Source organism: Osmia bicornis, chromosome 1 (genome assembly GCF_907164935.1).
Source record: "Osmia bicornis bicornis chromosome 1, iOsmBic2.1, whole genome shotgun sequence".
NCBI lineage: Eukaryota > Metazoa > Arthropoda > Insecta > Hymenoptera > Megachilidae > Osmia > Osmia bicornis.
Genome location: NC_060216.1, coordinates 13,598,307 through 13,626,139, shown reverse-complemented (window position 1 = coordinate 13,626,139; position 27,833 = coordinate 13,598,307). Strand labels below are relative to the sequence as shown.

The 27,833-nt window shown below is 39.9% G+C and overlaps 1 protein-coding gene across 1 annotated transcript; it reads left to right on the top strand.

The window, feature by feature from the left end:
* Positions 1-83: 83 nt before the first annotated feature.
* LOC114872769 lies at positions 84-27,833 on the top strand. Its single transcript, XM_029180350.2, has 51 exons — positions 84-543; positions 945-1,802; positions 3,963-4,043; positions 4,125-4,348; positions 4,654-4,796; positions 4,874-5,004; positions 5,094-5,479; positions 5,755-6,072; positions 6,136-6,391; positions 6,470-6,667; positions 6,734-6,948; positions 7,011-7,221; positions 7,358-7,737; positions 7,825-8,107; positions 8,255-8,449; positions 8,521-8,738; positions 8,816-9,000; positions 9,078-9,622; positions 9,685-10,077; positions 10,147-10,803; positions 10,876-11,061; positions 11,137-11,219; positions 11,306-11,468; positions 11,538-11,719; positions 11,793-12,416; positions 12,539-12,669; positions 12,755-13,077; positions 13,149-13,341; positions 13,415-13,555; positions 13,632-13,955; positions 14,043-14,538; positions 14,601-14,721; positions 14,799-14,989; positions 15,066-15,204; positions 15,284-15,491; positions 16,021-16,161; positions 17,080-17,269; positions 17,482-17,679; positions 17,773-18,288; positions 18,569-18,744; positions 18,832-19,099; positions 19,157-19,256; positions 19,335-19,477; positions 19,650-19,850; positions 20,175-20,355; positions 20,418-20,530; positions 20,614-21,439; positions 21,513-21,661; positions 21,740-21,922; positions 23,507-23,750; positions 26,940-27,833. The coding sequence occupies exons 3-51, from the start codon at positions 3,981-3,983 to the stop codon at positions 27,063-27,065; spliced, it is 12,261 nt and encodes a 4,086-aa protein (XP_029036183.2). The 5' UTR covers positions 84-543; positions 945-1,802; positions 3,963-3,980; the 3' UTR covers positions 27,066-27,833.

Sequence of the window (27,833 nt, the reverse complement as noted above, 5' to 3'; positions counted from 1 at the left end):
AAAATTATACTTTGGCGTTTGCACAATCCCAATTGCTTCGATTCGTTATCCCGTTTAAATGGAAATAAAAGTCGAGTCTTCATTCAGGGAGGGAGAAATGTGTAATTTTCTACGTTGCAAAATGCAAAACATGTTTACTTCGTTCGGTGACAATGCAAAAATCTTGAACCACGTCTCATACTTTTAGCTAACAATTACCGGGATAATGTGATTATTTGTTTTATTCGTGTATCATGTTAATCAGCGTTAATTGATATTTCGAATAGTGGTATGGGAGAGGAATAGAGCCGGAACGGATATGTTGTACATGTGATCGGTTTCAGTTGAACGTTTCGATACTACGACGGGGTCAGCCGATCGACCTGCTTGTCTCAAGTCATGATCGCTTCTATTTGCTAAACAAATCGAGCTGCTCGACGCTGTTAACGTTCTTCCTGTGTACAAATATAACCAGTTATCTGGTACGTAACCGTGAAACGTATTTCATCGAGTTCGATTCAGTAACGACGATAATCGATTGCGTTAATCCGTTTTCTTGAACAGGTAAGAAGATCTTCATCATTTACATTCTTTCTTTTGCTATTATTACAAGGTGCGGTAGGCAACGTGCGTTAATTAATATTCCAACATTGTGTGGGGTTATTCGTTTGACACATTGAAAACAGTTGTGCGTAGTAAGACACATTACGATTGCGATGATTTAAAGTAAAATCACTCGATTTTTTTATTTAAGCTTCTCCACTTCTCATCTTACAAAATTGATACAGTAATTATACCATTTGGTTATTTAATTATGTGCCTATATTAAATGCTTGACGTCAATAACTGAGAGAGAAGGGAGACACAGTATTTGCTTCAATAGTATTTTGCAAAAATTCATGATAGGATGATTGAAATGAAAAAATCTCGGAATAATAATTTTACTGATTACGTTACCTCTTCAGGTCTGCTTACCGTATTCGAAGGTCAGGGTTGGAACCGAAAACTAGAGAAACAGGAAACATCGTGTAGAAGGAGTTTCAAGTCACGCACCTTCGCTCGTGAGATTTATTTCGCATTGCCCGAACATCGCTCTCGCTTTCGTTCCTGAAGGCCGAGCGAAACAACGAAAGAAGTTCAATTAATCGGTCCGTAGGGATCGTTGGAGCATCGAATACGCGCCCGCTGACTCTTGGTTGTGTACGGGCCTATAAATACATATTCACGAACGGATGTTGAGGCATTGCTAAGGTCCACGTGCTCGTGGATCACGGTGGTGGCAACAGTCGGCCTCCGACCGTCGTCCAAGTGTGCATAAACTCGAACCTGGTGCGTTTCTTGTCTACCAAGCGAAAAAGCAAGATACCAGCAAGGTCTCCAACGAACAGGCCGGGACGAGTTCCCTTTCGGCTGCTTTTTTCTTTTAATTTCCTTTCCGCTGGAGAACGTGCCCGAAGGAAGTGATCGTGTCTGATTTTGCAATATTATCGATCGAAATCAGAGAGACTCGTTCAAGTTCGCGTGAACTCGATCGTGATGAGCAATCGAGGTGTCGCGAATTCGTCATCTCATCTTCGCGACTATCTGCTCCTCTCGATGCTCGTTCATTGTTGACCAATCACGGGATCAGTGATAGGTGCAAAAGTTTTTATCGACAATTTTTATTTTCGCGGTTTAGCAACCGCGGTTTCGCTAGTTCGCGAACCGTCGGATCGATGAGATTCGAGTGATATTACAGCCGGTGCTGGGCTTTGTGCGCCGATCTAAGCGAAAGCTGATCCATCGATCCGCTCCGTTCGAAGGAATTCACTGAGCTAGCAGACGTAAGTTGACATCGTGTTGCATGCCAGGGGGTTGTTACTTGCAATTTATTTATTCTCTGCATTTTAGTCTCTCCTTGTAATAAGAAAATTAATTCTAGGAGAATCAAACACGTCGATACGACGGGTTTCAAATGTTTTTATTTTAATTTTAATTTGAACTTGAAATTGCATCCTTAACAACCTACCTTAGTTTAAGTGAATTTTATATTCTTGTTCTAGTGTTAAATGGTAAGGCGAAAATGCAAAATACCGGAAGGACATTTAACGAGGAGGCGTTCGTTGAGCAATTTGTTTCAAACACGTTTACTCCTTTTGCAAGCTTTTCCCAAATGGAAATTCACCGCGTCCTTGTATATTCGTGCGGTTTCCAGTTTGCATTTCAATCGCTGTCTGTTGCTGATGTTCGATATGCATAAAGATGGAATTTTAAACTTCTGATTTGTAGGAAATTTTAGATAAAAACAAACACTTCTCTACTTTTGTCGATCGGCAAGCTTTGGTATATTGGAACTTGCTCGACCAGTTGTTGCAATTTGCAATAAAAATAAATGAAACATTTTTCTGACGAATGAAACACCCCGTAGAAATCCTATTTAGTTTCAGCATAACTGGCATAGTTTACGAGTGCAGTGAAAGTGCACCATAATCTGTGACGCGTTAATGAATGACTATCCTGCTAATTACTTTTCATCTTCAAATAGGTTTCTACACAACTGATAATGCCTAAATCCATCAATTTTACTGATAATAATGAAGATTTTTCCTTCGACTTATTCACTGTTTTATTAATTTTATGCATTCTTCGGCGATGGGGAAAACAGGTTCACCGATAATTCAGAAGCTTCCATATCTTATTCATTGTATTCTTCATCGTTTTATTATCTACATAAAATAATGTATTCTTCGTTTCTTCGCAGTAGATAAACGTTTTTGCAACCTTTCGAAGTCTACGATTATACAAATGACAGAGCGTAGATTTTCGAAATCAATAATTACTTCTCATCTTCCCGTAATCTTGAATTCGAATAATAATAGGGACATCGACAAATGTGTGTGTTTCTACATGCCACTCAATTTGGAGGTCGATCATTGAGAATGGAAATATACAGTCAGTCCCAGAAGTTTTATCCTTCATTTTAATTATTTTAGGATCCATCGTAGATTTGTAATAAACGACCTTCGAACTGCATTTTAATTTCATAATTCATAACCGAGGGAAATTGATGGGACATGGTGTACGCGTGTCCGACGATCCGTGCTTCAATTTCGTAATTGAAATAACTCGGGAAACGGAAACCACGAGTAAATTAACAAATAAATCAGTTACGATGGTAGTTTGTAAAATTTAGATAATTAGAAATCAATTTTGGAAGCTTCGGTATTGATTAACGTTGCAAACTAGGAAAATTAATAAAAATAAAAAACGGAAATTTAGTTAACTATAAAAAATAATAGGAGAAATTCAATTTTAAAATAGATACAAATTTAGGATAAGTACTGAAATTGAATACTTACGTAATAATTGAATTTCACGAACAGATATATTTCAACGAGCAGTTAACCCGTCTTCGCCGGTGTACGAATTAAACTCGCCTTTAAATTGAACTGTACACTTTCGGTTCACTTGGAAACTCGTTGCTTGAACCGGAAATACGTCGTGAAACGAGTGGATACGCGTTGATGTGTACAAACTATCGGCTTCGTTCTTGTACGAAAGCAATCCGTTCGGTTCATTGTTTTGTTTCCTCGCAATGAAACCTGCTGCAGCACGCGACAGAGCGAAGCGCATTTCCGGTTGCCGGTGTATCGACAGACACGCTTGTTACGCTCTTCAAATATTTGTTCTGCCCTGCGTGATGTATCAGCTAGCGGTTTTCATCGTTCGATCTTGATTTATAGATCGGTTTGCTTGCTTTCCCTGCGGTCTCGTCATTTTTTCAAAAAATCCTTTTACCAAGCTCCACCTTTTTAATCTCACAAAGAACAATGCAGCGCAAAAATTGCATACTGATTCAAAACGAAAGTAGACGTGTATCTTCTTTTTCGCGAAGATAAAAAGAAATTTATTGTTTTCTCTTCGAATGGTATCAGAGGTCAATTGCTGCAATTCTTAGAAAAATAAAAATTCCACATCAAACATTTTCTAAATGGATTTTACAGATTTCGAGTGCATTCACAATGAGGGTCGACCAGATCGGACTTCTCTTATGGAAAAATTACATCGTTCGAAAACGTCAACCGGTAATTACAGCCCTGTAGAAACAAGTCTCGAAGCCATCGCGACAATTGTTTAAAGCCTGTTGCATAAACTTGGATGTTTAGGGTATATTGGCGCTGGTATTCGTATGGCCGGTTGTCGTCTTCATGATCCTCTACACGATCCGCGACAACGTGGATCCGAAGTACCATCCGACTTGCCAATTCCCAGCGAGATCGATGCCGCAGAATGGGCTACTCCCGTTCGTTCAGAGTTTCATTTGCGGCCTCGGCAACCCTTGTGATCCTCTCACGGAATACGAAGAATTTCCTTCTTACAGAAACGCCACGTTAGTATGGAAAGTTTGAACGATTTTTCCGTGGAAAAATTCTATCCTCTAACCATCTGATTTATCGCGTTCGGATTAAAGTTTCTTAAGCGAGACCGTGAATGGAGAAGCAATAACGATAGAAATAATGTTAATCCATTCGAGATGCCAGAAGCTCGAACTTTATTTTTTATAGTTATGTCATACTTTTATGGTTATTGTCCAGGAGCTGTTCATTTTGTTACTTTAACGCTCTGCGATCAAATTTGCGAGATCGGAAATTTCATTATTATTCCACGTTATTATAAAATATATTTTCATCGTAGTCTAGGTTCATTGGTGGTAGATTTACAACCGATGCTCGGTAACGAGACGGTGATCACCGCGGTTAGGACACTGCCGAACAGTATTCAGCTGCTAAAATCAATGGCGCAAATACTCACCAGACCGAAAATGAAGGCGTTGTTCGGTACGCATGCACGATCTACCTCATTTACTATCCTGGCTATACGCGAACTCACACCGGCTATCAAATTTGTCGACTAGATCGTGGCATCCGATTGGGAGATCTGTTCTACAACCACGAGGAAATCAAGAACCTCCTTATGCTTCAGATGCCCTACGCTCGGCAAGGATTGATCGATGAACTATTCGAATCCTCCATAAAATTGCTATACGTTGGTATCATAAATTAACCCTTGGAAAGTTGATCAATTTTCAAATCCATCGACGAAGGATAAAATAATTTCATTCATCCAATTCTTAGCTGATCGAGGCGTTCGGTTCGTCCAACATCGACGGAGTGATTTGTTCTCCGGAGAATCTGAAGAAATACCTGATCCTACCAACACCGGAAGATTACACAGAAGTATCGCAGGTCCTCTGCGACATGGACTCGGAGATGATAGGGAGAATGGTGGAATATTTGACCAAACACTTGGATTTTTATGGTCTCATGGAAATGGTGGATCGCGTGATGGCGAAGTTTCGTGATTACGATTTCTTCGATGACTTGAAACGAGCCGTCGAAACGATCTTAGATCTCCAAACCGTGAAGACAAACGTTCCTCAGTATTTAAGGTTGCGCGAATGGTTACCAAAGATGATAATGGTCTTCAAGAACGTCACATTCAAGGAGATTGATCTTACTTTGTGAGTAACAGAGTTCTTCTTGAATTTATTGAATTAAAAAAAGATTCTTTGTAATGTATTTTTAGTGTGAACAAATCGCCAGAGTTCTTCTTGAATCTATTTATTAAAAAAAGATTCTTTGCAATGTATTTTTAGTGTGAACAAATCGCCAGAGTTCTTCTTGAATCTATTTATTAAAAAAAGATTCTTTGCAATGTATTTTTAGTGTGAACAAATCGCCAGAGTTCTTCTTAAATCTATTTATTAAAAAAAGATTCTTTGCAATGTATTTTTAGTGTGAACAAATCCTTGGCGATTTTGGAACCGGTGTTCGAAACGGAACACGATTGGCCAATCGCGCGAAGAATTTTCCTCAGGCTACAAAAATTGTTGGTATTAGCGAAAAAGATGAAAGGTGATCAAAGCAGTGATCCAACCTCGGATGATTTCTTCGAGATCGTAGAACGATTGAAAGGTTCCATGAAATCTATGTCATTAAACATCGGAAATAATGAAAATCTCACACAAATTTTGGATCTGAGTATAGCAATTCTCCATGATGGAGCGAAGCTGACCAACAGGATTTTCGAACGTCACGTGGATCAAATTCAATTGTGAGTTTTCCTATTTCTTCGAGGTGTAAGTATCAAAGCGATAAAGCAATTCTTTCTTTACAGATCAGCTGAGATTTTGGACGGATTGAGGGATTTTCTGTCGGAACATATTTTAGCCACACTGAGTTACATTTTATCTTTCACCCAGTCTATTGTTAAGATGATACACCATGCAGCTATTATCCACGAGGATGTTCCATACAGGATTTACAATATCTCTTTGAACCACAAGGATACAGTACAGAAATTGTTGACCAACGTTGATCCAAAGGTCTATCGAACATTCGTGCGATCGTTCTCCAGATTGAATTTCGTAGAGGTTGATATCATTTTCTCTACCTTTTGTTGATTTTAGAATCGCGAAGGTATTAAAATAATTTTAAACCTGTCCATTCAGAAATTCGTAGACAAAGTGAGACGCGCGAGAGCCGAGGATTACTTCTGCCAGGAGGAAACGCTGAACGAGATTTTCGAGAACTTCAAAGACGCCAGGGACGAGTCGGGTTACATCAAGGAGCTATTGTGCAGCGATTCAGGGAAGAAGTTGATCGCCGATGTGTACGAAGCTTTCGAGTTGAAGAAGTTCGAAAATATTGTAAGCATTTTATTTTCAATTCCCGCGAACAGAAGCAGCGTAACGTATGATTGAAATATAATACAGATGAGCGACTCTTTATCGGCTGTCGTCAGCATGGTGCTGAAGCAAGTAATCGATATTGAAAAATCAAACCTGACGTCTGTCGTGAAAAGCGTAAAAGGATTAGTGTCGTATTTGGAATCACCAGCGTCAGCAGAGCCTGACTGGTCTGTTTTTAAATTCAACCAAAGCTGGACAGAAATCTTCGAAGAAACTCAAGCCCAAGGAAGATTGGACCTGTGAGCGTCTAGAAGGATCGTCGATTTTCGATTAAAATTTTCTAACAATTGTCTTCTTTCAGCTTGGGAATTCACTTGAGCATTGCAAAAATGATCGGCTCGCGTAGCTTGACTTACGCGACCATTCGTCCTGATTTAGAGAACATGGACATACTCGCTGAGATCATTTTGCAGGATGTAAGAGAGAATCCAACGAGCTGGATCGGTGAAGTCAGACGTCGCAAAGCACAGCTAATCGAGTCGTTCTATTTAACCGTAACCGATAAGGATAAGGTGAACAATTGCGAATTAAATTCTTTTCTTAACTCGTTATCTGAATTCCTTTCTACAGCGAGGATCTTCTAGAAAACATTTCGCAATCTTCACAGGATCAAAGTGATTTTCGTTTCAAATATTTCAATTTCAACAGGCTCTGAAAATTTTAGAATACGACAATTTCACCAGGACCTACTGCACAGACCCAAATCCTCCTGGTCTATTAAATTTTCCAAAGGGATCAAACGAGACGGTATTAAAATCATTGGTCTGTCGTTTATCGAAATCCGTGCAAACCGACCTGGAATTAAATATGACGGAAATAGATTTGAGAGAGGATGCTCGTTACTGGAAGAAAGGATCCTTCAATTTCACCGATTTCAATGCGAAAACGATCGAGATTTACCGGTACATCGATACATTGATTCATCAGAAAGATTCCGATTACGACAAGGCTAATTTAGAGAAATTGAAGGAGGACTTTCGAAGATCCTGGAGCGTTGATCTCTCGGTAAAGGATGTTTTCGAACTGAGGTACGCAAATAATGAAAATAATTCTTTCGTCGGGGTTTTTTAAAGGGCAGACGTTTACCTTCGTTGACACGTAACATCTTTCTGCAGCGTAGGTTTGATCTGCAAGTTCTTCAGCGTGATGGAGAGTCCTCTATTCCGGACGAAAAACGGATGGAAAGAGATGCACGCGGTGGGTTGGTCGGCATCGGTGATCTTCGACCACGTGGAGAGGATCGTCGATCAAATTCAAAGAAACGATCACGTGGCAAAGCTGTCCGAGCTGCTGCAGGACATGTCTCAAACGGAAATTCTATTGAGTGCTATCCTGCGAAATTTGTCCCCTCTGATTCTCGACGTGGTCGACATTATCACTATGAAGCCCATTCACCTTGTAAGTGATCCTAACACGTCGATCCATTGAAAATTAATTAAAAAAATCTTCGCAAGATTTTCTCCTTTCAATCTGTAGTTATCAGATTCAGATCTGTGAAATCACCTCGAAACATTTTATGAAATCATTTTCCTTCCTGTTTGCCAGATATCCGTTCTGGACGATTACAAATCCCGCGAAGAACAATGGCCCTGCATACAAAACGAGAGCGTCGGATCCGCCATGGAGCTGCGAAACGGCACTCGCGAAATAGTGCGCGAGATCGAGAGGATATCTTGCAATCCGGCTTTGTTCATTCAAGAATGGAAGGAACAACCGATATTATCAAGATCGCGTAAGATCGTAAGTAGCGTAAAATGAATTTATCTATTAGAAATTTGCCACTGGTGTTCAATATTGGAAATGAATATCAGTTTCAACGGGTTGACACGGTGCAATTGCCGCCTTTCAATTGGACCTTGGGCTACGGGAAGTTTCGTCGACTGGTCAAAAAAATGGACGATTTGGGCGATAGCACGAAAGAAGTTATTTTGGCTGAACAACCGCATCTGTGGGAGCATTTGGAATCGTTAATACCGGAAGTGAAGAGTATATTAAACGATAGATGGCCCGACGTGAAGAACGATGCTAGGTGGGAGCGCCGGTGTTCGATTTCCTGACACAAGAATACCGCAAATTAAATTAATGATTAACGTGTTTGTAATTTAGGAATACGTTAGATTACATCGACATGGAGCTCGACAAGACGGTATCAGCTTTCCAAAGCAACCTCTCAGCAGATGGAATCTGGAAGCCAGCGATCGCCGTCGAGGATCGCATTCTCGTTCTAACAAAATTCCTTTCCCATCTTGTTCACAAGACCACGAAGACTGTGTCTGAAATTCTACACGACGGTAAGTGTTAAAACATCAACCAACATTTGTTCGCATAAACAGAGAGAAATGATGAGAATCTATTTTTTTATTCTCAGCAATTGGATCAAGTTCTTCTCAAACATCTGTGAAACTAAATTTGTTATCACTTTTGGGATTCAATAAAAGAACACCTATTGGAATTTATTATAACCAGTTACCCTACATTTTGGCCACCGTGGTGAACGGATTATCAGACCCAGAGGTTGACAATCGCATTGTCCAATCACTGATGACCAGCAACGATATCACCTGTTCACAATTATTCGAATGGTGGTCGACTTCGTTAGTTGGCCTCCCTTCAGACGACTACAGAATCCTGAAGAATTTCACTTGCGATCTCGATCCGGAGAATTTCAACGGTTACACTGATTTATATTTGGCCGAGTCTGATGTTTGGACAAAGCCAACTAGCAGATACAGAGCTTACCCTATGAACGCCATAGGAGACGTGTACGATTTCGCTTCGCAACTGCGGAAAATCACGAAGGAAATACAGAACAAAAGTGTCATAGTCGATGTTCCATTTTCAAAATCTTATCTGATATCCACCTTCCAAAAATTAAGGGATTCTTTGAAGGATTATAATGGAGAAACACCCAAGGTAAAATGATCATTAATTTAGGACCCAAAGAATGTATTATCATTGCAACAATTGTTTTTCAGAAAATGGAGGGTCATTACGAATGGGTGAAGTACAGACTCTTCGTTGAAGGAGTTTCTGAGGCACTAATTCATATATCTAACGCGATGAAAAATATGAACGTAGAAAATGGTCGCGTGAATATTTGGGACTTTGTTGAAAATAATGATGTCAGACGGTTGTTGAAGATCCTTGATACACACCCTGAAGAAACGATAGCTTTGATAGCCAGTCTCGGCACAACCAGTTTAAACTTACATGGAATGATGGGTTACGAAGATGTAAGAAAGATCATCTGCAATTTCCACTTCAATTCGAGTTACTGGTCCGCTCCAAACAGGACAAGATTCATAAAAGAGATATGTTCCTTTGATCCTTATCAATTGCTGAAGACAGTCACCAGTGAAGAATATTATGTAAGTAAAAAAGAAATCGGATAATTCGGTATTAGATACTTTGATAATTTGAATTTCTTAATTAAACAGCTCCTACTGATTGGACAAAGGCCTACCATGACGAGATTAACACCTCTAAGCGTGTCTCTAACGAAACTCTTAGACGAGGTTTTAAATCTACACTCAAGAGAGCCGAATTTGAAGGTGGAATCAAGAATCTTCAGTTCGGCAACCTGGAAGGGTCTGTCGAACGAAACCTTGTCGCTTATTCGTGAAATGGGTCAAAGTTGGTCGCGCAAGTACATAGGCGAATCAAAAAGCAAAGTATATCCAAAAATGAACGAGCTGATCGGTTCGTCGTCCGATCCTCTCTCGAAAGTGTTTAGAATGTATCAGATTCTTGACGCGACGGTCGAGTTGTTGGCCGGCGGTGATGTTTGGCAAAAGCTACGAGTCATCTACGAGAACTCGAGGGTGAAAGCAATCTTGACTCTGATAGAGGACATACCGAATCTCGTCGTGAGCTGTGTTGACACTTTCGTGAAGTCGGAGAGATTGAACGATTTCGTGGAGAAGCTCGCGTTTGGCAAGCTACACCCCTGCGACATCGACAAATATTTGATCGTACCCAGTTTCGTCAGGAAGAAAGTTCTCTTGTCGAGCGTCACCAACTTCTGCCAGAAGATCGTTTACGCCGATAGACAGTTGACATTGATCGATCTATTGCCCATTGACGGGAAGTACGAGGTACCATTCCCTTATTGCAACTTACAGAAAGGGCTTCGAATTATTTTTACAACATTTGCACGGATCTTGTAGGAAAGTCGAGTGTCAGGTACCGGAGGAGAACTCAACGAAACGTATCTGTTGGAGAAATGGGACCATGTTCAATCGACCGTCATTCGAGTGGCAACAGAAGGTTTCAAGGATGTAAAGGTACCCTTATGGTGGTCGTCCTTCAAAGAGGGTACTTTTGAAGATTTCTTGTCCCATTATAAAAAGGAGGTGAGCTTTGAAAGAGGAACTCGCTCGAGTTGCAATAGAAAATACGATTCAATGATTAATTAAAAATTAATTTAGGATCCTAGAGCATTGGCCCATCTGGTGGTTAAAAAGGTCTTCACGATTCTAAGGAATATCATGAATTCTACTGAGAGTACCAAGTAAACTCGTGTTATTTTGTTTATAAAATATTTCTGAACAATTCAATGTATGATAGATTTATTTATCGAGAGAGATTTCCTTTCAGAGAGTGCTCCTGGTGCGTTACGTTACCGCTCGAGATTTTAAATTCTCAGCTAGTGAACCATCAACTGTACTCGAAGCTGCTGTGTCAGTTGAATCGATTGAAGGTGTCGGAGATTCATGACATTTTAATGCGCGATTTCTACTGGAACAAAACCGGCAGCATGGTGAGAATTAGTTACCCTCGTGATCTACAAACCATTTCCTCTCTCTATACAATTTTCAACCCATTCCAGGTGAAGAATTACAAGTACCTGAGCGTGAAACGAAGCAGGAATGAATTTGTGACTACTTTAGAGAGCACTATGCATTTTGTGGCCGACATCATAGTGAATTTTCAAAACGAAACTTATAGAGACAAAATCGACCAGTGCTATCATAAATTTGTTGGACAACCTGCTTATTCCAGACCAGGATTGTAAGCGTTTTAATTAAAAATTTTCAATGATACGCGTAGTGGAATCAATTTCAAAGGATAATTTAATTTCAAGTTACGTGTCCTTGGCTCTGGCTATCCTGGACTCTCTCCAGAAGAACGTAATTATCCTGGACACTGCCAGAAATCACGAGAACATCGAGAATTTATCAAAATTAGCGGAGAAATATGTACCGATTTGGAAAGCAGTCCGCGACGTGGCGAAGACGTCAGACGTGGCCGGCGTCGACGCGGATATACCTGGCGCGATGATCAACGTTAACGCGATCATGAACGATCGAAATGGCACTATGTGTCGAACGAAAGCGGAGTGTCGTAACACGACGGTTCTGTATAATTATCTGAGCTCCAAGAAGGCTGGGAAGGTGTTCCGTTACGTCCCGAAAGGTTCGGGATATCATTCCATCGTGGAAATCTGCTATCGGTTGTCGCAAAGTTTGGATCTGGATCGTATAGATCGCGAACGGAGGCAATGGCGCATGGATGCCACGTGGGATTTAACGTGGCTGAAAGAGATCCTCGGCCACTTGTCCGTCGTTATCGAGGAGAGCGGCAATCTCCTCGACGTCGCTAGTAAAATAGACTTTGAGGACGTCTCGAACGTCCTCGGGGTTCCGGATGTGGTCGATGGTGTGGTTAATATCCTGAAGGATAAAACCGTGGACAAGCTGTTCGACGGGTAAGGATGATTCCTTCGATCTACGAATAATATTCCTCTGTTAACCGTTCGATGGTCCTCCATTTAGGAGGATTTTAAGATTGTGGAATTCTGAAATTTGTTGATTTTTCAAAATTTTATAGAATGAGGGAAATAGTGGAGGACGTGAAACCTTTCGTCACCGAACAAAAGGTGCTGGACGACATTTACAGTATAATCGTGGCACTGGAATCCATGGACATTTTCAAGAATTTGGGTCTTCTAGACATGAAATGTAAGAGAGAATGATCTTTCCAGCTATAGTTACTTCGACGCCTCCTCTTTGCTCTGGTACGAGAGAAACGATTCGTATTTTTCAGACGTTATCAGGGACATGTTCGACAACTGGGACATGGTGAGATCGTATTTGATGAACAGGATGGCAATTACGAAAGATATCGTGCTGATGCTGAGCCAGGCGAAGATAGACATGATTTCCGTTTTCATGAAAGAAAGAAGAGCGCTCAGTTTGAAGGAGATCATTTGCTCGCCGAAGAAACTCAATGATATGTTAAATTTCAACACCGGCCGTATCACTGCCGAGGAACTCAGCTCTGCGATTTGTCAATTCGAAGATTCGCAGACTCAAAACGTGACGATAACGTTGATAAAAAATTTAAATTTCGATTATATTTTTTACATAGTGAGTATAATAACAATTAACCGAAGAAAAGTAGTTTACTTTTTAATCATAAATAAAATTCATTATCGTAGCTGGAGAACGTAAACGTGAAAAATATTTTATCAAACGCGAACTTAACAGAAGCTGAAGGTAAGATGGTGCTGAATAATCTCGGAGTGGCTGCCGAGTTATTACCATTTTTCCGGGACAAACTTTCCTCTAAAATGCCGCTGGCGAAAGCTTTAGAATCGAACGTGGAGGAAACAGAAGATCAAACAGTCTCGAGTGAGATATGCAAAATTCAGAAATTAAATTAGAATGCTTTAAGAACTCGATAAATATTCAAACTCCTTTGCAGCCTCCAAGTTCCTTCAGGATTCCAGCGAAATGCTGTGCGGACAACCGATGGTTTCTGACAACGGGGATTTGTATAAACTTATTTCTAAAATCGAAGATAACAGCAAAGAGTTCGACAAAGGAGAACTGGATTCTTTACCCAGTTTGTATAAACAATTATTTAGTAATTCCTTATTTTTTATTATATTAAATTCAATATGATTCTTCTTATTTTTCAGCTGATTTCTGCAGAAACACTTATAAGGGCGTAGTCGCGATGGGTGGTGGGAAGATCATATGGTCTTACGTTAAACCCTTGCTACGAGGTTACATTCTCTACGCTCCTAATACTACTATAGTGAACAAAGTGATGACACTGGCGAATAGAACGTTCGTAGAAATGAAACATTTCGGGATATTGATGGATAGTTTGGAGAAAACTTTGACCTCGTTGGCGAACCTATCCGAAATGAGTGATAATCTAAGAGAGATGCAGGATATATTGTCTTCGGATGTAATAAAAATCGCCATCAAATCTTACGGGAGTGGAAATTTCGCGGGTGGTAAGTCGATTAAAAAAAACTTTCGAAAAAGGACCAAAGATACTATTCTGTTTTCTTTTTCTTTTATAACGGCTTCATTCGTTTCAGGAGATTTCACGGATATGAATCTCAGCGAGATTTCCTGGCGACTTAAGAGATCGAAGCATTTGATCACGATGGTCGGTATGTTGAATGATTTATTGGAGTGCGTGCTCGTTGATCGAATAAAAGGATTCCGGAGCGAGGAAGAAATGGAGGCAGAGGCACGATTACTGATGGAAACGCGACAATTTTTAGCTGGTGTTGTCTTTTTGGATAAAAGCTCGACGAGGTCGAAGAGATCGTTGGAACACGAATTACCGGAGAACGTAATATACAAAATTCGAATGGACGTTGATTACGTTCCATCGACGAAGAGATTGAAGAATCAATTTTGGACACCTGGTCCGGAGAGCAGTTTCATAGAACACCTGAGATACCTTCGGGGTTTTGTACAACTGCAGGACTCTATCGATCGAGCGATTATTAAAACAAAGAGTCAGAGAGATCAGGATTGGAGGACGATGACTGAACAGATGCCTTATCCTTGCTGGAAGGACGTTCCGTGAGTATTCTTCATTTCAACCTCCTGTTATTTGAATGATTTAAAAAAATATAAAATTTTAGATTTCAAACTACGTTGTACGAGTCTCAGGGTATTCAAGTCTGTTTCTTCTTCGCTTTGATTATGTGCGTTGGAGCTGCTGTCAGACACATTGTTTGGGAGAGGGAATCTCACAATGCTATGGTAAAATATTTTTCATTTTATTTAAATAAAATAAAATCCACTATCCAAAGCTAACACCATCTAACTTCGATTTCCAGGTGATGAGCGTGATGGGTTTGAAACCATGGAGAAATACCATGGCTTGGTTCATCGCAACCTTCATAGAATTATTAATCGTAATGCTCTCCATCAGTCTGGTGCTTCTGGCTGGAAAAATTCTACCAAGATCCGATCCTACGTTGATCTTAATCATGATGATTGATTATTCATTTTCTATAGTAACCTTCTGGTAAGATGTCCTCACCAAATCATTTTCGTTTCTGAAAAATGTTGCGTTAACGAAGAATTCATGAATTAATTTCCAGTTACATGATCTCGACCTTGTGTAGCTCGGCAAGTTTGGCTGCTATCAGTACAGTGGTAATGTTCTTGCTGACATTCATGCCGTACGTCATTGTCATTGCTATGGAGGCTGTTATAGGTCTCGGCTATAAGCTTCTAATAGTAAGTTATCGTTATTTAACTTGGCACCAGCATTAACACAATTTACATGTAATGAAATTTCTATGGTTGAAACTTCCAGTGTCTCAGCATGTCGACAAGTTTCTGTTACGGTTGTTTGTACGCTGCCAGAAAGGAAGTTCAAGGTGTGGGACTGACGTGGGGCGAGATATGGCAGGAATCCAGTCCCGGTGATTCGATGTCTTTGGGTCTGGTGCTTCTAATGATTGCCTTCGATGGTTGCCTTTACGCTGTAATTGGTTATTTGGTCGCCAGATACACGAATTCAGGTAGAAACTTGCTGAACTATTACCGCTTGCCAACAGAAACTTCGGGTAAACACTTAGAACTCTGTAGAATCAATCTTTCAACGTTTGGTGGAGGCCGCAAAATTTCTTCTATTCTCTCACGTTTTTTATCTTCAAATTTTATGTTTCTACGTTTTAATCAAAAACAAAAATTCTGTTATTTACAAATACTCACAGGACAGTATTTGTTATGATTATCTTTTAACAAATAGTGTTTTGCTTTTATGAGATCGTAAGAGCCTACATGTGTGCTCTTTGGTGCAGGTGATAATCAGGGATTAATTAAGTGTTTGTGTACTTTCTCTATTGTCGTTCTTGTTGATAACCGTGAAGGAAAAGATTATTTAAATGTTCACGAGCACCTGGTGGCAAATGTCTGCACAAATTTCCACGAAAGCCTTGAAACGTAAGGAGAAATCAGCAGGAAATATTAGGCCGTGAAACGACAGAGGTTCGATGAACCCGGTGAGTTAATGGAAAAACGGACGAGCATTGGCCAATAATTTTCCAGGCAGGGGCTTTCACGATTTGAGGTCCCGTAGCTTATGGTGGGCCGACACACGTTCTCTCTATGGCAGGCCGAGCTACCTCGCCTTCGTCAACAACCTCTATTTCACTAACGACGTTCTCCACCCTTCAGCCACTTACCAAGGTATCGCACTTGCCATCTCTTCCGCTATTGCACGTTGTTTTTAATTCCTTCCTTTCTTCTGCTTTTGGTGTCTTTCGTGAGTGTTGTTTGCTTGCTATTTAAATATTCAGATATTTTAATCCATAGATCAATGAAAATTTAAATACCAGAATCCTAATATTCCAAACACTTCAAAGCTCTATAGTCCTGAGAACTGAAAAATTCCTAAATTTTCAAATTTTAGACTCCATAGTCTTAAAGATTCCAAAATCCCAAAGTACCTTGAAATCAGAAAAATTCCAAAATTCTAAACTGAACATTTTTATTGCAAGAATTCGTGTCCAAAAGTGCTCCTAAAATAACATAGAGCCAACAGAGGATCGAAACATAGTTCGATCTGCATGAACGTGATTCGTTCGTTTGTTTCATAAATGTTTCGAGAGCGGAAGCTATTCGAATATTTGGATTGCACCGAATATGCAAATGTCTGTTGCTACTTCGTGAGGGGGACGCTTAATTTATTCAATGTTGCAGTCCGAATGCATTACGAAATGGCTGCTCTCGAGGAATATTCTTCGCGCTACTGTTTGTTCGAATTTGACGTGAATCCGGGAAAGGTGTTGGGTTGTTTTAGATATTTATATCGTGCACTCATTACAGCTCCCTTATGTCTTACGAACGAATGCAGTCTCTGACATTGCATGCTCCGCATGAATTACGAAATTCCATTTTCCCTACAATAGGAAGGATTCGAGTAAGGTAGAAAATTTCATTCGAAGCATCCGCTTTCTTTATCTGAAAACTATTATTTTTTTTTTTTAACACGCTTACTCGAGGATTTGATAAAGCTGTACAAAGGGTAAGAGCTTGCTTCTTTCGATGCAATTATTATTCTTAGTTAAAGATGCATGTTTTTCTTTTCTTAATTAACGAGTACAGACGAAGACAGTGATATCAGCAACTTGACGGTCAGCGAGAAACAGACAGGAGTCAGATTCGAAGGTGTCAGAAAGGTTTACAACACTGATGAAGGAGAAGTTGTAGCTGTGGATGATTTTACCTTGAAATTATGCGAGGGTGAAGTGACCAGCCTTCTTGGTAGAAACGGAGCTGGAAAAACGACCATCATGTACGTGTCTGGTTAAAAATATTTTTCATTGTTAAAAATTAATTAAAGCACGAGATATTCAATTAGCAGGTGGCATTCTAAAATTAGATTCATTTTGCTGATCGTTGTAAGTTATTCCTTTTAACGTCGGTCAAAAGATCTCTGATTTCCATCGGTAAGGGGAGGAAATCAGGATTCATTTTCATCTTTTCGAGTATGTACTTTCGTTTCAGAAAGATGCTGACAGGGATGCAGGCTCCGACCAGTGGTGAGATTTGTTTGAACGGCGAAGAGGGCTGTAAACCCGACATAGGGGTCTGCCCTCAGGATAACGTGCTCATCGCTTCTTTGACGCCCAGGGAACATCTGATGTTTTATGCGAAACTGAAACGTCCTAAGGAGAACGTCAGTATGGAACGAAACGTGAACGAGTAAGCCTACGAAGAAATTATTCTTCCAATAAGAAATCTTCTAATTCCAAATATGAGGAAGCTTAACATTTTCCTGTAAAATCCTTTTGGCAGGATGTTAACATCCCTAGAACTAGGTAAACAGGAACACGAGCCAGTGTACCGTCTGTCGGGTGGTACAAAGAGAAGGCTCTGCGTGGCTCTAGCGTTTCTAGGATCCCCAAAGCTGGTGATCCTTGACGAACCAGGCGCAGGTGTCGATCCAGCCGCGAGAAGAAGGATATGGCGTTTGATCGATCAGCACAGAATCGGCAGGACTGTCATTCTGTCCACTCATCATCTGGACGAGGCTGACATGTTGAGCGACACGGTGGTAGTGATGCACAAAGGGAAAATATTGTGCACCGGTTCGCCTTTGTCTTTGAAGATGATGCACGGTCGTGGATACAGACTTCTGGTATCGTTTCCCAGTGATCGTGAGACGAACAAGGATTCTATCGATAGAAAGAGGGTGGAGACCCTGAAGAACGTGATCGAAGAGGTGGTACCCAATGTGGCGATCAGTGAGGTCTCCAGCACCGAGGCTGTAGTTACCTTGCCTTTCCAGGGGAAGAATGGGATGAATAACAAGTAGGTTAATTTAGATTTTTTATTAATTAGGTTAATTTAGATTTTGTATTAATTATGTTAATTTAGCTTTTGTATTAATTAAGTTAATTTAGATCTTTTATTAATTAAGTTAATTTAGATTTGTTATTAATTTAGTTAATGTAGATTTTTTCTAATTAGGTTAATTTAGATTTTTGGCATCTATTATTTTGAAATAGTGGGATTTTATTCCCCAAATTTTATTTCAAAATTAAGTCTTATTGTTCTCTCGAAAGCTGGCATAATAAAATAAATATTCCAGCATTGCGTTAGCTGCCAAAGTCTTAGAAGACAGTCGAAAAATTCTGGGCTATTCTCATTTCTCCCTGGAATGCGATACATTGGAAAGAGTCTTCTTGGACCTTTGTTCCCGAGCAGAAAATGGATCATCTATTATCAGAGCCAGTCAGGATAGCGTAGCTACTATGGATCACGTTGGTACGTTAATTAATATACATATACATATATATACTTCTATGAAAAATTTTGATGTCAGTTTAATGCATGGAATTTAATATACCACAGGTCTAACGATGCCCAAAGACGACGTCGATCTGATCGACGTTGAATCTACTTTAAATCCTTCCCCTGTTAGACAGGCGAAAGCCTTACTGAAGAAAAGAGTCTGGCATTTTAGGAAAGATTGGCTGACACTTTTAATCAGTCTTTTCTTGCCGACGATATTCGTCGCGGTTGCTATGGGATTCTCTTTGATCAGACCACCATCCGCAGACGAACCCGCACTGGTACTAACTCCGAAGTTATACGATACCCATCCAACATATTTCTACAGGTATATCGATCTATCAAACGAATAACTGCAATTACTAATATTTATTATTTTTCATAGCATCGATGGTAGCGAAGATTCATTTCTACAGCACGTGTCAGTTCAACTTCACGATAGATTTGGGGATGACTATGCGGGTGCATGGCAAACTTTACCCAATGTACGATTATTGTAATTGAGAGTTAAGTTTGAAGAATGTTTTATGGTTTGTTTAACGCGATCGTTATTATTTAATTAGGACACTGGAACGTGCGGGTGTTTGGACGGTCAACAAGTTTGCCATGGTGTTTCTCAAGCTGTTGAGGGCCTCTTACAGGTTTTACCTGGGAGACCAACACTCGACTGGATAGTATCTACTCATCAAGAATACATAGAAAAAAGGTACCCTTTAAAAGAGGAAAATATTTACACGTTAATTTTAGTGAGAGTCACCAGTCACCTTTTGCTTAATATAATCCATTGGGAAAATTTTGTAGGATAACAAGTAGAAAGAGTTGAATTAAAAAAGAAAATCTTGGTATCTTGAATAATTGCAGTTACTATGAATTTATAGGTACGGGGGATGGTCACTATCTCACGTGAACAACGAGCCGCTATTTGTTGTCTGGTTCAACAACAAGGGTCATCACGCATTGCCGTCTTACTTGAACGCTCTGAACGAGGCAATTCTGAGGGCATCCGGTGTTCATGGTCACTTAATTACCCTAAATCATCCCCTGAGATTATCCAGCGATCAACTGAACCGAACCACACTGTAGGTTACAATTTTCACAAAGCAACAATGTATCAGCAACGATAAATGATAATCCTAAATTGGTTAATATTTTCCAGCAGAAATGTAGATTTTCGTAAATCCAATTATCATTTCGAGTTGATTTTATCAGCTGAAGGCAAATGCAGCGGAAAATGTGCATAATAAAATTTACTTTTAATTAACTCGCTATGCTTGTATGAGCTTCAGCCGGATTTCCGGAATTTCATTATTCGAATCCTATTTCTCAGTTAATCTGCTCGACGGTTTCGTGTCCATTTACCGTTTCACCCTTTAAATATTAATGCGAAATTTCGCTCGATTTAGATTGCAACACGTGGCGGACGTCGGCGTGGCATTGGTTCTTCTGATCGCGTTCAATTTGGTGGCCGCGCAAGGTTCCAAGGAATTGGTACGTGAGAGACTGTCAGAGGAAAAGAGGATACTCTACTTGGCAGGGGTCCATCCTGTCACCTATTGGACGACCATGTTAATCTGGGATTTCTTCGTGAGTAGTGAAGTTGAAAGGAGAATAACGTTAAGGAAGATCAACTTTGACTTGAATTTCAGATATTTGGTTGCTCCATTGTTTTGGCTGTGATAGTTTTTGAGATATTCGGCCTTTCTGCTTACGTAGCGAGAGATAATCTACCTGGTATCTGTCTCTTGCTATTTCTCTTCGCGTGAGTTTCAATTATTCTACTAATTATTTCTGATCGTTAAATCATTCTGTTAATTACAATTGAAATATTAATCATTTCCATAGATGGGCAGCGATACCGTTTTCACACCTAACAGAAAAGGTATTCGACGATTCGAGCATGTCGAACATGGTTCTCTTCTGTGTGAACACCTTCATAGGGGTAGCTTCTTTAGCCACCATCTTGATCCTCGACATTTTGGGGAAAACAAAGACAGCAGAGGATACTAGAAACATTCTCCACAACATTCTCCTTATATTACCTCAATACGCTCTAGGCGATGCCTTGGTACAGATATCGAGAAACGATATCACAGCTCAATTATTAGAAAAGTTTCATATGGACACCTATCAGTCACCCTTAGGCTGGGAACTCCTAGGTCTCCATTACGTGTATCTAGCAATAATTGGTACCGTTCTATTTTCCTTAAATCTGATGATAGAATGTCAACTTCTTCCAACGTGGAACAAACAAAGATGCCCTTACGAAGTCGCTCAAGAGGACGACGACGTATCGAAGGAGAGAATGAGGGTGGAAGGTGGTATGTCAGATGATATCTTGCAAACGGTAAAGTTGAGGAAGGAATACAGAAGCGTTTACGGTACGAATGTAGCCGTGCAAAATTTAAGCATCGGAGTACAAGCCGGAAAGTGTTTCGGGCTTTTGGGAACGAACGGAGCCGGAAAGAGTACCACCTTCCGGATGTTGACTACCGAGATCATACCGACGGCTGGCAGGATCATTCTGAATGGTAAAGAGATCGATTCCGGGCCACTTTGCAATGGCGAAGTGGGTTATTGCCCTCAGAGCGATGCTCTGGACGGTTTCCTTAGCCCCCATCAGTGTCTCACTATTCATGGGGAAGTTTGCGGTTTGAGTAACGTTCCCAAGGTGAATTTTCCTATTTCTTTTTTAAATTAAAATAAAGATTCCAATAGTATCTAGTAAAAAAATTTTCGTCCAGGTGGTCGAATCAACCCTGAAGAGACTGGATCTCGTAAAGTACGCTCATAAAAGGGTAAATAGTCTAAGTGGAGGTAATAAAAGGAAACTATGCACTGCCTTGAGCGTGATGTCACCACTGCCTGTGATTCTCATGGACGAACCAACGAGGTATTTCGATGAAACGTTCTCTCTTTCCAAATATAAAATTCATGTTTTCATTTCACGAGATTCATTTTTCCTCTACAGTGGTATGGATCCTGCCACGAAGGAGTTGGTCGCCAAAACGATAACACGAATGACGAAGAATCAGAGTTGCGTAATTCTGACCTCGCACAGCGTCGCAGAGTGCGAGAACTTGTGCAACAGGGTCGGTATTCTTGCCAAAGCTGGTCTCAGGTGTATAGGAACACCGCATCATCTAAAACACAAGTAAGTTTCGATTCTTTCAGAAATTTTCACGAGATAATATTTAATCCGGTGGAAATATTGAATGCCAAGGATTTGCTTAACTTCAATATTTTGTAACATAAAATAATTACAAATTATTGGAAAATAATCTAGAAATGTATGAATTTCTATTGGTAAGCTTCAGAAATTTCATTTGATACTAAATATAACCATTAACGATCGCAACAAAAACGTTCAATTATTCCGGACGAATATGCAGGCGCCGATATATCCGACCAGGATTAATTTTCACCCGGTGCATTTTAATGATGTTGTTTCAACTGATGGATCGTTCGTGTCGGTTTGATCTCTCGAACGGCTTTCTGACAAAATTCGTAACACGACAATTTATTTGCCGTTCACCATTGCTCTCCTCCCGGATTCACTCGTGTTCCCGATTGATTTTTAATTTCGTCCATCATTCTCCCGGCTATCGTTCCCTATCATCCACCGGGAATTTCATCAAATTTCAACCGGATATATTCGATCAACGGGTAGAAGATTACAACGATACCTACTGTGTTCGGATCTTTTTAATATCGTAACGTTTAAAGCCTTCTGTTCGGAATAATAGAACGAGCCATGAATACGGTGGTGTTAATTAAAAATTTTATTAAATTTTAATATCTTTTATATACATATATATTTTTTAAAGTAACTTCAATATTACCTCGAATAATCGAAGGTCTATTGCACTTTTATGTATTTCATCCCCTTTTAAAGTAAGGCTTCTAGAACCGCTCCTGGCCATAAATATTTAGCCGGTGCATACCTTTTGTCTCTGAAAGTAACTTGGATAAAATGTTCCTGTCCCCATCCTCTTAGCCTGTTCCCTTCGCGCCTGGCCATCGAGCAGGAGAAAATTTACGATATCTGGAGCACGTGCAAACCAGGATACCATCCTGTAATCCATCCACATCCTCGAAAGTATGGTGGCTCGGCAAGAAACCGGCCTGTCTCGTTGGATTTTCTTTAGTCGAAGGATAAACAGTACGATATTTTCACGTATGAAATACCGAGCGTAATATCCAGCTACCAAAGGACCTCGTAAACTTTCCTTCATAACTCAACACGAATTACAGTTACTGAAATTCGATACTTGTTTCCATGGAAATTTTTCCTCCTCAAATTGCCGTTTAATCGCGATATTTTTCCATTTAATGGAACAACTTTTCATTACACTCCCTTATCTCTCTCATAAATAGTTAAATGAATCTTTTATACATAAAATATCCTTTTGTAAAACGTCTTGCGGTTCGCAGCCAATTGATATTCTATTAGAGCAAACTCGGCGGTATTCGCTATCATTCTCTCTTTCCCATAAACATTCATGTAAATTTACGGTGCAGTAGTTAGCAACGCAAGCTGCTCTTTTTCCCACGGAATAATTTATCGACGCTGACACGCGTATCCCGGTGTAAATGAATATAAATAGAAGAATCCGTTTTTAAACGCGCGACTCGCGATAAATATCTCTTATTAAAAGAATCTTCGTATCATTTCATTAGAGCCTTTATAAAAAGGATAAACGAATATCGTTCAATTTGTTTATATTTTTCTTCGCAGATTTGGAGAGGGTTACGTGGCGTTCTTGAGATTCAGGCAACCAATTACGTCCGCAGATCTGAGGAAAGTTTTGGTGAAATACTTTCCTCAGGCGACGGTCTCGTCGAGACAAGCGAACGCTGCTCGTCTGTTGATACCACGAAGCCAGAACATGGTAGTGAGCAGCAGCTTTAATAAACTAAAGCTTCTAGCCGAAGAACTGAAAGCCACGGATTACACGTTGACTCAAAGTTCGTTGGATCAGGTTCGTATCGTAAGAGTTTCAACCGTGCTCGCATCGACACGAATTTTCTACTTTATCGTTTCGCACGAAACGCTGAAAATCCGATCAATTTCCCTCCGACAAAGTTGCCTGATTTGTCGCCAAACAATACCCCGAGTAAATGAATACCGGTAGAAAGTTCGGTATACAAAATCCTATTACGAATCCGTGTTACCTCTGTCGGATTCTGTTAGGATTTCATGACATAAAAGTGTCGCAAAGTGGCACCTATGGTATAACAATTTAAAGCTTAGAAATTAACGAAGATTACTACATAAACGCCCTTTCGATATTCTTAATAGAAATGAAATTTTAGGCGAATAGACCACCGATCCTGTCTCCGGTAGATGATGCACAACCAAAGACGATCCTCGTTTACGTCTCACCTAGCCTGAGGAATATTAATGAATCTGTCGTCTTACGGCTCGCACTTCTGTATTACTCTCTGCACGGTTTACAACCCGATGCGACGAGGGGAAACGAAATCCAGCGTACCGTCTGCTTCTAAGCTGGTCTAAACGCTTTTCTGATTCGCCGTATTAGGCGACCGAAATCCCGTTGCAGCTGGAAAATCGTTCGTAATTAATTACTTCACGGGAACAATTTAATTTTCACGTAACGAAGTAACTTTCCAGCCGTTTAATCTTCTTCGCGAGCCGGAAGAATTCCTAATGCTGGCAAGCTGATGCAGCTTTTACCGAGCCCTTTATTCGCTCACGACCCTCTGTTCTCGTTGCGAGCATACCTCGCTGTTGGAAGAATTTTTTCATTAAATATTTAAATAACGACGATTGGGCCATTCGTGAGCCAGTCTTGCACTTAAATTTTCAAATAAGAGATTCTCATACATCGTGGAAATGAATTTCAAATGAAATTTATGGTCGAGATGGTAAGCAGGCAACGCTGCTATCCATCGATAGACGCTTTCCATTGTCGTTGCGAAAAAAGACGTTTCGTCCTTCGGCGTTAAGATCCTCTATCTTCCAGGAGATTACGTAAGTTGACTAGTGTGAAACATAATTAAGCCGTTGGAACTCGTGTTTTCGAAGAAAAAAAGGAGATTTGAATGCCAGTGATGTATCTTCTTTTCGTCGAATTTTGCACGCCTGACGGTGATTGCACGCGAAACTCTAGCAGATTCGCGCAAGGCGCCAACCGGAATTTGCACGAAATTGTTAATAAAGTGATCGCGATTCGAGCGCTAATTAACAAAGTTACATCACGAAAGTTTGTTACTCGACAGGTTTGGCAAGGTACTTGACAAGATAGTAAATTAGGTATTCTTGTAAGCAGTACCTAACCCATTAGGAACCAAGTAGTAAAGCGAAATTTTCCCTAAATAAACGATCCACTGAATTTTTCTTGAACGATTGCCGGTCGGACAACTAAATAATTTATACCTGAGCGATTACGAGTCTGGCATTGGACCGAGCTTGGGATTCAATGGAATCACGTTTGCATCGTTTGTTCGCGTCTCGTGCGAAGCTTGTCCCGTCTCTTTAATGGAGATAAGATTCCAGACCGTATATATACGGCACTGTCTTAGGATTTTCTTGATCCAATTATGTTTGCCTGTACACAAAGCTCATCCTCGGAGATTAGACTCCGTTACGAGGGATGCCGTTTCTTCGCACCGACTCTCCAGTCCTGTCACGTTTCACCCTTAATAATCAATTACAAACACCTTGATGCTTAATTGATCATCATCGATTCGCGCGAACATTTAGCTCGATCGATTTCTTTCAACTTTTCCTCCCAATTAGATAGACTTAATTAACTGTTGTAATTGCGAAGAGGAAAAGGCCGAATGCTTTTGTCCTTTCTCGATGATAGGCGAGAGATAACGCGTCGATGATGGACGAGATAATTAAAGGAAAATAGAAATGAAGAGTTTCGTCGAAGTTGATCGAGCGTTAACCGGAGAACAATTTAACCGCGGCGACGCGGGAATGTTAATTAACCGGGCTACGATACGATTGGCCGAATAATAATTCGGTATCGTTGGAAAATTATGAAAACAGCTGAATAATCAGGCAGCCTGTGCATTATTCTCTACCCTGTTCCACACGGATACTCCGTTATTCATTCATCTGCTATTCACTGTATAATTTCAGATTGGCTATTCTTTTGTACAGTTTCGTTGTTGCTCATGGGTTATTTAAACAATCAGTCGGTTCTAGATTAACGTATGAAAGCAGTTTTCATCAGAAAAATCTTTGTCGATTGAAAAATTGTATTCTAGCGACGAATTCGTGGAAGATTCTTGAATTGATTAACTCATGAACATTCTATTTTTTTTTCACATATTCTCTGTAATAGCACAGTCCTTACATGTCCTTCGGAGAAGAGCAAATTCATTTGTCAAAGAGTCGCGCAATCAAAAGCGATCGAAACTAATTTAATTACCGACAGCGAGGGAACTAACCGTCGAATGTGTTCATTGTGTGCCAAGATCAGGAACCATGATTGTTTCGATCCTGTGCACCACCCGCATAATTTCATTCGCGAAATTGTTCGCGCCATTGTCACGGAGAGCGAACGCCCTTTAATACGGTCGGTGTCTTCGCGAAACTAACTGAATTCAGGTCGGGGTACGTAACTTGGCACTTCGTGATGATTCGAACCATGTGTCTTGAAACGTGTTCGTTAATTAAGGGTAAGCATCGTTGGTGATTGTCGCGTCTTCAAAACAGTCGACAAATTTAGTTATTCCACGGGATAGTCATTTCCAATTTTTCACGTTTGATTTTGGAAAAATAATCGGTTGCTCTCGAAATTCCCTTAAATTAAGTTCATCGAAACGTGGTTTTCGAGCTCGTAAATTCCCCCCGTTGCAAGTTGCCAGATTTTTATGGTTCCTCCTCGTTGGAAAAGTGCTTCCCTCTTCTTCCTGCTTTATTCCTCTTCACCCTAAGGAGAGTATTCCATCGCGATGGACGCGATAAACGACCATCGTATCCGATGCAACGACCCAAAGTTTACGTGCCTTTTTTATGCCCCCCACCCCCCATTTGCAATAATTGTCAATTTATTTGGTTGGCTGCTGGCAACGGATCGGCGATAAATTTTCAAGAAAAATCAAGAGACTTCTGCGATGATTCATACAATTTTTTCAGATTAACCAAATTTCTGGTAAAATAAAAAATTTGTCCTCTGTGTTTAATTTTCCAGGTACTCGTTAATTTCTCAGAGGAGATGGACAACGAGAGCGATGGGTCAATTACCACACAGGGTAGCAGCAACAATGTGTCAAATGTTTATTCCAGCAGGGACACCATACACATGGATACGTTTTAAATAATTTTCGAAATTAGTCTAATTATTCATCGATACGTTTTATTTGGAAGTTTTATATAATTTACAAATCTATCAATTGCTCACACATAGATCCTGGGAGACTTCTGTGATAGCTTTACTTTCTTTCTTTAATGCCACGAATGATAAGAGTTTGCTACTGCTTATTAGTCAAATAAAAAAAAAAAAAGATGCTATCTTTTATAATTTACGATCACGATTACGTGAATTATATTTTTTGTACGTGTTCGACGTTTTTATGAAAACTTTTTATTCGTGAATTTATTAGCCGGTTTTATTGTCGCGTGATTAGTATTATTTCTCGTAGAATTTTTAATTAAGCATCGCGAATCGTATACGATAGTCGTAGCTTTAATTCTAGAACGCGATCGTTCGTTTTTCTCGTTTAAATATACGGGCGTCGCTGATAAGAGTTCATATAAGTATATATATATATATATTTGTGATAAGGTCGGTTACATAAAAGTGAAGAAATAGGGTCAACTATTCAAAAATTTTCCACGCTGCCTCATATACGCGCGATATATTACATAATATTTATCTGTTCTTTTCTTCATTCAACGTTGATATATTGATTAATTGTAGGTATCTATCATTACCTCTTCAACACGTTATCATTAAATACAGCACTTTAAGGAACACAGAAAAATTCGCTCTGTAACTGAATAATCAACGATGTATTAATTAACGTTCCTTAAAAAAAGAAACGAAGGTAATGATTTTAAGAAATAAATTTGTCATAGAAGGGTA